This window comes from Quercus suber, unplaced genomic scaffold (assembly GCF_002906115.3).
Source record: "Quercus suber isolate HL8 unplaced genomic scaffold, Cork oak 2.0 scaffold_447, whole genome shotgun sequence".
NCBI lineage: Eukaryota > Viridiplantae > Streptophyta > Magnoliopsida > Fagales > Fagaceae > Quercus > Quercus suber.
Genome location: NW_027069898.1, coordinates 164,523 through 176,419, shown reverse-complemented (window position 1 = coordinate 176,419; position 11,897 = coordinate 164,523). Strand labels below are relative to the sequence as shown.

The following is an 11,897-nucleotide window of genomic DNA, read 5'->3' as shown; positions in this document are numbered from 1 at the left end:
TTAATACTGCTCATTTGAAATTAGATGAACAAATAGCACATATAAGATAAACTTCAGGGACTAATAATATAGTTTTACCTAAATATTTTGTAACATTGCTCCTTTAACAATAATGAAATTTGTTATAAAAAAAATTGTGTAAGTAATATTAAACATCTTTGAATTGAGGCAAGAAAGGTCAAATGGTTGAAGGCATGAAAACCTATCAAAAGTACAAAACAATGAGTCTCAAGTCGATTTATTAAATTTTAGCAGGTTTTGGTGTCATTGCTTAATAATAAAAACCAATTAGACGTCGTATGCTGAAAATTTACTGCATCTATCAAAATAAAAAGTGGGACCCATTAAACTTTGTTGTAATTAGAAAGTTATATGGACACATGGTTGAATTTCACGAATAGTAAAGAGGTTTTCTGATTTATGTCAGGGGCAAAATTGAGATGAAAGAAAACGTCAAGGGAAAAATGCTCTGTAGACTGTATGTATTATATATAGAGTTATTCTGAAATTTTGGAAAAAATGAGAATGAAACTCTGTGAAGGGCGCATGCCTTAAAATTTCAATAATAAATTATTGTTGAATTTTAGATGCAATTATTTACATATACTTTCTTCTTGTCCCAATTTGATTGTCTTTTTTCTCATCAAAAAAAAAAAAAAAAAATTGTTTGTCTTTTTTCAAAAATTCAATTTTTTAAAAGAATATTATTTATTATTTTGTCTGTTGTATAAAAATATATAAGTTTTTAAAACTACCCTTAAATAAATTTATCAAAAATTATTTTGGAAGTAAAATAGAGGCATAATAAGAGCATTAGTAAATTAATGGTTTTTAATTTTAGAAACAGGACAATATTTTGAAACATTCTAAAATAAAATAGAGGACAAACAAATTGAGACGAAAGTAGTATATAATTAGGTTATTAAATTTTTTTTTTTTGAGAAACAAAATCAATAAATTAGGTTATTAAATTGAATTCAAATATATGATTGTATTGACCAATAAAGTACAAATACTGAAATCAGTATTCCGAAGAAGAAAAAAAGGCTCATTTTTCCAACAAAAAAAATTTTAAGTCAAGGAAACATATAGCTAAAATTCTTTACTTATTTGCTGGAGTATTTTTTTTTTAATCTACCAATTAAATGTTTTACTTGTATGATTAAATTTGTCTTTCTCCGGTCTGATTATCTAGTAATTTATTTTAACAGAACGTTAGGTTCCATGTTGATAGAAATGTATTAGAAAAATATTATTTTGTGTTTTGTTTCCTTTTGTTGATTTTGTTAATACTATTGTATGCAAGTTTAGATTGTCATAAAATTTTGGTTCATACTTTGGTACCCACAATTGAAATATTGGTTCCGGTCTTGAGGATTATATATATTCGTAATGTAAAATAAATATTGAGATATTATTTTGCCTTGTCTTTCTATTTTAAGATGGTTACGGCATACATAAGATCTTAGACAAAAATTAATTCGCTAAAGTTATTTAAGCGAAACATTGATGATAAATTTGTAAAAATTAATATAAAAAGTAAGATGTCAATTTTTAAATACAAACAAAGAAAAGTAATTAAGAGATTTAATTACAGTTTTTTTAATAAATAATTTGATACCATGAGGTGTTCAATTGAGTTACAAAGTTGTTAGTTAAACAATTATGTTGTTGATATTGCATAAATCAAGTTTACCGTCATGTTAATTTTTAAAATAAAAATAACGGTAATTTTAGTGTTTTTCAGCTAGTTAAATATTAGTAGTTGAATATAGTTAATTATGCTCATTAACAAAATAAAAAGAACTGGCACATAATTAGTAATTGGTAATATATGACAGAGAATTGTATGTTTGAATAAGTAAGTGTTAATCCCCATATTGTATCCACATATGCTATGAAGAAAGCATAAAATACATGAATATATATAGAGAAGTGGAAGGCAATTTCTTCCTCTAGAATCTCTACAACAATATATTCTCTACGGTAGTGTTGTATTCAGTGTGTTTGAGATTGGCAGTGGCACCAATGACAGCATCATCAGGAATATATTTGCCCCAGAACCAGTGTGCTTTCCACACTCTATTCATCTCTTCAATGGGGACGTTCCTAGTCTCCGGAAGGAAGAAGAATATGAAGATAGTCATAATGATGACAAAGCCACCGAAGAAGAAGAAGAGACCAAACTTCATGTGGCAAAGCATAGAGAGGAAGCCTTGAGCAATAATAAAGGTGAACAACATGTTGACGGAGACGTTTATGGCTTGGCCAGCTGATCGGATCTCTAGAGGGCAAATTTCACTGGGTATCAACCATCCCAATGGACCCCAAGACCATGCGAATGCAGCTACATATGCGCATATTAAGAACAATATTAAATTGGCTTCGAATGAGGACAATGTTCCTATTCCACTCACGCCAAATTTCAAACCAATCATGATGCCAATAGCAATCTGAGATCAGAATAATAAAAAATTAAAAGCAAATTGAGAATCTTAAGAAACAAATTAGATAAATTTTTAGTTATCTGAGCAAAGCTTGGGTCCAGACTTATATATAGGATTTGTTAGGATTATAACACGTAACCAAAAGTAAACACACATCAAGTCCTATTTTTTTTTTTCTTTTTCCTTTAAATTCAGTTAGTTAGTTAGTTATGTACCTGGCAAACAATCATTTGCATACCCCCTTCAAGGAACAAGGCTCTTCTCCCGAACCTGTCAACGGAGAAGATGGAAACTAGTGTGGCAACTACGTTAACAGTACCGGTGATGACCGCAGACATAAGTGAAGCATTTTGTCCAAAACCCAAAGTCATAAAAAGAACTGGTGCGTAAAACATGATGACATTAATGCCAGTGATCTGCTGGAAGAATGGGATTAGTGTGCACATGATGAGTTGAGGCCTATATCTGGGTTGTAGGATGTTCCTCCATGGATGTTCCACTTTCTTTGCAGCCTTAGTAGCGTCCATAAGGTCTTGGAATTCCTCGTCGACGTTGTCAGTGCCACGGATCTTTCGTAACATTCTTCTGGCCTTTTCAGCGTGGCCTCTCTCAAGGATGGAATTTGGAGTGTCTGGTAGGAAATAGACCCAATTGTCAGCATTATTGCTGGGACGGCTGCAAGAGCTAGAGAAAGTCTCCAACCCCATCCACCTTCGATCTTCGCCGTGCCATAGTTCACCAATTGTGCAACTAGAATTCCAATAGTAATGGCCATCTGGAAACCAATGTTGAGTGCTCCTCGAATCTTGGCTGGTGCCATTTCGGATAGATAGACTGGAACAGACTGCGTGACATGTATGAATGGAGTGAGAAATCAATGATAAGCATAATCTATATATGATTGTGTTCAAGTTGGATATGGGATTATTGGATTGAGTTTTGATTCTCTCGTCTCCACTAATTCACATTTCTTTTTTCATACTTACGTATTAAAATGTAGACATTCATGTATTAATTGGGAATATATTTATGTAATAGTAGATGTGAATGAGTGTGAAAATATAAATAAGGTACCTGATTAGCAAATCCAACCCCAACACCAAGCAATAAACGGCCAATGATAAGCATTGCAAGGTTCGTGGCTGCTCCGTTAAGAATAGCTCCAAGTAGAAAGACTAGACCTCCAAACAACATGGATATCTTACGGCCGAAGACCCTAGTTACTCCAGAAGCAAAGAAAGAAGCAACCAGCCCCGCAAGGTAGAGGGATGAGGTGAACATGGTCAGAAGATGGTTGTCATATTTACAATACTCATTTTCTGACGTATCTTTCGTTTTTGCGTACGTTGACGGAAAGAACTTACGCAGAAATTCGGGCATTCCAGTCACACCTCCTGCATACATATGCCATTGCCACCCAAAGTTTAATTACATATAAATAATTAGACCCAACTAATTAAGGTAAGGTTTGGGTCTAGTGTTCCCGTGGACTGGATTTGAAATAGCATTAAAACCTTGTTAGTGTTAGAGACATAACAGTACATATCATATTAAGTTTAATAAACAAGAGTACTAGACCTAAGCCCCGTCCTTAATTAAGAACTAACCTGATACTCCAATGTCATAACCAAAAATCAGACCGCCCATTGCAGCAACTACACATGTTATCACCACAAAGGCGGTAACACCACCCTGGTAGTTCCTTCCTCCAACTTGTGGAACAATTCCTCCGCCTGCCATCTTTCAACAAGGAACTATTTCACTTTTATTATATCTCTATGGTGGATCTTTCAGATTTATCAGAAGCCTTTCAACACTGATAAATCCTTATATCCACCAAAAGAGAGTAATTTGGGCAGCGCTCTCTGTCACATGTGTCCCTTGTCTTCTTTCGAACTTCTTCCTTTCGTTATTTTCTCTTTTCAATCTACAATGAAGTTGCAAATATATAGAGCTTTTCTCAACGGCTTTTAAATGAGCCTTAAGTCATTTTCAATAATAAAAAATAAATAAAAATTGAACGAGGGGCATTGAACTTCCTAGTGACTTTTCAAAAAGGCCCAATTTTTCTTTCTTCCAAGGATTTCAAGATTTTTTTTTTTTTTTTAAAAGTCTCTTTTTCAAAATGGTACATGAGGATCCCTTGGACAAAACTTTTTCTAAATCTTGATGTTTAAATACTTGAGCAATCAACTTGTACCAAGGAATGATTAATTTCATTTGATCCATGTAAAGACTTTTGCTTCTTGACTTAGAATATAAGAAGAAATGGTCTTAAAATGTAATAAAAAAGAATCCATCCATGGAAAATCCCAAGAATCCATACACTCAATCCACTTTTCAAAAGTATTTTGTTTCACAACATTAAAGCATTCATACTTTTTCTTTCAAGATGAATTTATTAAAAGAGCTTCAGTCACTATGCCTACAAGCAAGCATTACTAAGGATAGGAGGTCATCTTGGGTTAAACCAAATTATTTCCTTTTACCTAGAATGTTCATTATCCATTGCTAGCCCATTTGAGCCTTCAAACATTTAGCCTTTTTTTGCATAAACCTACTAAAATCTAAACTTGGGGTGGGAAAAATCAAGTTATGCATACTTAAATCTCATGTTGAAGAGGAGTCAATTTTGTAGCTTTGAAGCTAATTGATAAAGCTCTCCTAGAAGACATGAAGGACAAGTAGAGGATTCATTAAGCTAAAGATAAAAGATCATCAAAGAAAAATAAGGTTTCATTCAGTCAAGGAAAGAAAAATGAAATTCCATTAATGTGAGAGAAAAAAAATGTGCATCAAGTTTGAAAAGCCTAAAATTCATCATGCCAAGAGGAATACAAGATTCATCTAAAAGATACTTCATCAAAAAAAGGAAAAGATTCATCAAGCACAGAAAGGTGCAAGTACATCGAGGCAAGAAGAAGTCTAGAGAGTGCATCAAAATGACTTAAGCTGAGAAAAATAAGGAAGGCAAAAGATCCCTAAAATTTCATTCAATCAAGAGATAAAAGATAAATAAATAAATAAATAAAGAGAGAGAGAGAGAGAGAGAGAGAGAGAAGAAGAAGAAAAAATGGAAAAATCCTAGCAAATTGAAAACTTGAAGATGTAACCTAAAAAGAAAAAGATTTTACAAGTTGAAAGTCTAGAGGTATGATTCAAGAGGAATGAGCATAAAAACAAATGTTGATACAAATGACCAATGAAGACAATGAGAAGATGACAAAGAAGAAATGGGAAAACTCCTCCAATACTTGATTTTTGAGAAATGCATTCATGGGGGAACATCATAGAGGATTTTGAGCCTTCTTATATCATTCATTTCATAACCTAAACCTGGCCTATATCACGACCCATGGGTATAGACCTTCTTGAAGTCTTGCTAGTTGTAGGCACATCTTAAACTCTAATATTATTTTCTCTTGAATTAAAAAGGAAAAATTATTAAAATTGTCAAACCCTATTGGATGATATGTCCGAGGAAAAAATTTCTCAAATCCTCAAATGACTTAAAAGAACTTCCAAACTTGGAGCACTCTTCTTGTTTGCACCCAACAATGTGATTCCTAAATATGATCACATTTCATTTCTTGATTGCATTGGAGACTTAATCTGACAATGTTCAAAAGAAATAAGCAAATTTGATTACATGAGTTTAATGATCTCAATCCTTCCTAATTAAAGAGATTTGTTTGATTCTTAAAAACTATGATTCTTCAAAATGGTTATTCAAAGGATTACCTCCTATTCATTAAAAAAAAAAATCATTCCTTTCCAAAATCCAGTTCTCCTGAACTACACCTTGACCTGGTCCTCTATGAAAGAGGTACGTAGGCAGCTTTTCAAAGACCTGGTCCCTATCACCTAAATAGCCTTCGGGCTTAGATTCAAAACAATGTGATAAAATTGTTTGAGTGTATGTTAAGCTAAGCTCATCTGTTTTGCATGCATAAACAAGGGACATTGGCCTATTTATCTTGTGTGCATGGTTTCACCTAGGTCATCAACCATTTATTTTTTAGCACGCCAACATTTTGTTCCTAAGCATATCAACACGATGGGCATTGGCCCACTGGTTTTTGTATGCTAGCACGTCATCTGTTCTTTATGCAACATGTCTAAACTAGGGGCATTGGCCCTAAATTTTTTCATGAAAAATTGGTTTCTAACAAGCTTAGGAAGGTGAAATTTTGCAAGAATTGAGCAAGGACTTATCCAGCGATCCGCATCAACTTCCAACAAAATTTATTCTCATTCGAAGTCTAGGTTTTCAAGAAAAAATTATCATTCTTGCCTCATGAATAAATCTTCGTCACTTCTACTCCATCCCCATCTTCTTCATCTTCATCACATCTTCGCTATCTCAAAAAAATAAAAAATAAAATAAATAAAATAAAATTCAATGAACAAATCTTCAAAACTTCAAAGAAAAAATCTCCAGAAGAAATTTTCAAAAGAAAAAATCTCCATAAACAGATCTTCAAAAAGAAAAATCTCCAGAAAAAATCTCAATTTTTCAAAGGAAAAGTCTTTAAAACTTTTTTTTTCAAGGAAAAATCTCTAATAAACAAATCTTCAAAAAAAATTTTCAAAAATTCAATGGAAAATCTTTAGAATAAATCTTCAAGGAAAAATCTCCATGAACAAATCTTAAAAAGGAAAAATCTCCATTTTTCAAAATCTCTAATGAACAAATCTTCATTAAAATTTTTCAAAACTTCAATGGAGAAATCTCCAGAATAAATCTTCTAGGAAAAATATTCATATTTCAAAGGAAAAATCTCCATGAACAAATCTTCATTAAAAATATTCAAATCTTCAGAACACATCTTCAACGGTGGACTACAATCTCCTTCCATATTCCCTAGTGGTCGCAACATCAAGTTAGCTATCCACACTCGGCATTCATCAAAGCATGCAAGATGTCCCAAACTAGGGGCAGTGGCCAAGTATGTCTAATTATTTTCAATGAATAGCTCTATTATATTTATTTTGCAGGAATTAGGGTACAAGACCCATACACATTGGCATGAATAACGCCCTACAAGAAATTTTCGGACCTCTTCAAATACAATAAACCTCTGGGAAGTACCTCCAAACTTCAAATCCATTAGACCTCTGGAAAGCACATCCAAACTTCAAATTCATCAGACCTCTAGGAAGCACGTTGAAAAGTCAAATCCTTGGACCTTTGGGAAGCATGTCCAAACTTTAGGATCTTTAGTCCTTTGGGAAGCACAACTGAAATCCCCATCTTTTCTTGACCTCAGGTAAGCATGTCTTGTATTCATATTTTATTCCAAAAGAAAAAAAAAAAAAAAAAAAAAAAATGCATGCATGAACTATGTTTGGACCTGATCCTCCCACCAAGAGATACGTAGGCAATCTCCCTTGAGATTCAATCTATATTTTGATCAACTACATTACAGTCCACATTTGATCTACATTCATCATACCCTAACCATGGTTAAATATTGATTAAAAAGTTTGGTGTCTTTTTCATATATTGACATTCGCTTTGCAAGCTTTATCAATAACCTCATTTTGCAAGCTTTATCAATAACCCCATTTTGCAACCCGCATTTAACCTCATATAGAGGGTAAAAGGGTAATTTCACCTTGGATATAGGCATCTTAATTATGGCCGCTAGGTTCTTCATTTCATTTTGTCAAAATTGTCATGATGTTGTAATGATCAAATTGACTGGTTATAAGCCGTAATTGGATTCTTAGATTGAAAGTTATCATAAAATCAAGTTTTAATGGATGAGATGCACTATCACAAATTGAGTCCAACTATATGTGATTATGAACAATTTATTCCAATTAATTATAATTTAATCAATTTGAAATTAATGACATGTCACAATTTGATTGGTTAGGACTACATCTTATGGTAAGGTTGCACACACTTGATTAATTAGATAATCAAACATACATTGATTATTCAATGAGTAATTTGTGTAGCTATCTTTAACTGGGGTAAATTTAGAACTGATTAAGTCTAAAATGGAAGCGATTGGAGCCTATTAATGTTAATTGAAAACTAAGTTAGGGCCTATTAATATTAATTGTGCTGAAATTATTTTCTTACAAATGACCTCTGCTCACCATTTCATTGATATCTCTCATAATATTTTGAATTTATGAGTGAAGTTAAAATTTCAAAAAACTAGACATCTGGGGCTTCAATTTGAGCACAAGAATAAGGCAATTCTGATCATAATTGAAATAGATATGATTTTTTGAAGTTAGCTCTAAAAACTATTGTAGGAGCTACGGGAAAAACCAAGATTTTAGAAATTTTGCTTGTTCATCACTCCCACCAACCCCAAAATTTAAATCAATAGTTCCTCAAAGTCTAAAGTAGGGTTTAGATTCATGATTCTCTTTGATCCTTTATCACCCTCATTAAATTTCATTCTATTTATATTTTCTCCACGACAACTATATAAACTCTTCCTCTCCATTATTTCAAAGCATACAGAAAAACCCTCTCTTGAGTTCTAGTGAAGTAGAGTAGTCTTATTATATCTTGGTATTCTTAAGACTCGACGTATTGAGTGAGACTCACCATCTCCTAGTTCTTCTTTTCTACTCCACCCTAAGAACCTCTACCAAGAACATCCTCCTCCACTGTGTGGATCATGAGTGCAGGTATAATCCCTTTTCCTAACTTGCTTTTTATATTACTATGATGAGATTAATACTAAAGCATGCTAGTTTTTATTTAAATTCCTTGAATATGCTTGAATGTTCTTAAATGTTCATATGCATTCTTCACATGTTCATGGTTATTCATCATATGTTCATGCATGACATTAGCTTTGATCTTAAATTTACTTCAAAATTTTGAAAAACATGTTAGTTTCATAATTCTCTCAAATCCTTGAATCTAGGATATCACCATTCACATCCAAATGCAATGATTATTAAATGGAATCGGGGTTTATCATATGCACACATTAAATTCAACATGCAAATTGATTGACAACATATTGGATGATATGATTTGAATGTTGGCCACCATAGTCTAGAAGACAGAATTCACCAGGAATGTGGGTCCCTAACACCTTCCTATCTTGTAACATAGCCTCTGAACCTAGATCAAGGGTTAATAGATTAGTACTTATCCATGTAATTTTCAATTTCTTGATTGTAACTAGGAGCCATGTATTTTATCTTAAATTATATCTAGAACTAAAGTCATGGAATTTCCTATAATCAATGTAAATTCAATTTCAAATTTATAAAATGATGAATTTTTCAATTATGCTTTTTTTTTTTCCAAGAATTAAATAAGTGGCGACTCCATTGTAAAACCCTTAATCTAAAGGAGGAAAAAAAATTAGTCGAATCTCCATTTTGAGAGACAATAACTCGACTCCACCCATTCATGTGGATTTGGCCTAACACCTAAAATGGGCTAGGGGCACGGTCTCTCACATTAACTTGTTTAGGGTTTATTTTTTATTTATTTTGCCTTAATCCTTTGCATAATATTCTATTCTAAGTATCAAGTTAATGGATGAACATGTTTCCTTTATGTTTTGTTGTTCTTGAATGAATGATGGATCCAATGCATGTTTAGAAATAGACATAGATTTGTTTGATTTATTTTTACTTTATTCTTGATCATGTTTTGGAATAGATATTGATTTGTTATGTCTTACCATGTTTTGATTAATGGGCTAAATTGATTTATATGGATATGTGATAATCTGATTGAACATGTGAAAACATTTCTCGATTTGTGTTTCTGAGTGAACATGCGTGCGTGTACTTGAAGGTGCATACGCATGCTCATAAAGATGCGTACACATCCTTCTCCATGCATACGCACGTTGACCTGGGTGTGACCTCTTAAGCGCAAGCAAAAAGGGCAAGGATGCAAACAAGAAGATGCAAAACCACAAAGAGCAATGTTCAGTAGATTAGTTAGCCTAGCCTCCTCGAGTGGTTTTCTCTCTCACTATCTTCTAACCTTTTCCCTAAAATCTTGTATTAAGGTTCCCCCTCTCCTTGTACCCTTTATCTTTTCTGCTTTTTGCTTCGGTTGCGTTCCCTAGGTATGGCAATGTCAGTTTTACATTTCCTGTACCTTGCTAGGGCATAGCTATGGAACGTTGGTGTTGATACCGTATTTTGTCTGCCCTCAATTTGCGTGTCGAACCTTGAAAAACTCAAAAATATCATTTTCTCTCCATGGGGTCACAAGAACATATATAATGGTGTGGCGCATCCCGTTCAAACACCAGAGCACTCAAAGTGCCTTTTTCAGCCAAAATGACCAAGATGCTCCTGGTCAAACCTGGGTTGACCAAAGGTCAAACAAGGTCAAAATCATCACAAAACAATATTTTTTGTGGTTTTATATCAAACCCGGCCTCCTTGGAAAGTTTTAGCAACTTTAACCAAGCTTGACCTAGAGTTAACTCCCAGTGGGCCCTAGAAACCCTAATTTTTATCCGGCCATCAGAACGAGTTGAAACCAATGCCGTTGAAAATATAATCTTGTTCTAATTCCAACGACTATTCATGGGTCAAAATCGGAGTTAGAACGGCCAAGATATCATGAAAACTAGGTTAACGCACTAATTGATGCACCGCTAACTTCCCAGAGTCATAACTTTTGATCTAACTGTTGGATTTTTTAGTTCCATACCTTTTTAGAAACTAAAAATCAAGATCTTTCCAAAGGTGTCAAGATCAACCAGATCAGAGGTCTTTTGAGGCTGGTGGTTCTTAAAGGGCCATCGCCTCGAAAAACGTGCTGGGGCTATAAATAGCCCCAAGCACCCCACAAACTAGAGACGACATTTTTTTGAGTTTTTCTTTCTACCCTGCTTCTCTACACGTTTTTTCTCTCTTCCAAACACCGAAAAACACATCAAAGTTTCTTGATTCTTCTCTCTTCAACAAGAGCACAAGGTATTATTCTCATACTGAATTTCCCTTTCATTGGTTCTACATGTTGGGTTTAAGGGTTTAGGGGTGTAGATGTGGCTGTTCTAGCTATCATCCACACCCTTAACCTTCTAAATCTTTTTCCAGCATTTATATTGCTTTTTTTTTTTTTTTTTTTTTGAATAACATGATTTGTTTCTTTCTTTAGCATGTTTCTTGCTTCATTTGTGTTTCTAGAAAGCGTTGTGGGGTGCCATCCACATTAGATTAGGAAAAATGCCCTTTTTCTTAGCCTAGGATTGGTAATAAAATCAGCTTGAAAAAGTTGACCAATCACTTCTTAGAAAAACCCAATGACTGGTGGCGACTTCACTTACCTCTGGTAATTCTCTTAAAATTTGGCGAAGATTCCTGCCACACCTCCAAAGGTAGACAAACACCGTCCTCCACCGCGCGTGAGAGAGAGAGAGAGAGAGAGAGAGAGAGAGAGAGAGAGAGAGAGAGAGAGAGAGAGAGAGAGAGAGAGAGAGAGAGAGAGCGCGC

At 33.8% G+C, this 11,897-nt stretch overlaps 1 protein-coding gene across 1 annotated transcript; it reads right to left on the bottom strand.

Moving 5' to 3' along the window:
• Nucleotides 1-1,821: 1,821 nt before the first annotated feature.
• On the bottom strand, nucleotides 1,822-4,375 carry LOC112015406 (sugar transport protein 10). The gene is given in 5 exon segments (XM_024047812.2): nucleotides 1,822-2,453; nucleotides 2,663-3,090; nucleotides 3,093-3,291; nucleotides 3,522-3,841; nucleotides 4,055-4,375. Coding segments are annotated over 5 exon segments (1,569 nt in total). The 5' UTR covers nucleotides 4,188-4,375; the 3' UTR covers nucleotides 1,822-1,964.
• Between the last annotated feature and the right edge of the window lie 7,522 nt (nucleotides 4,376-11,897).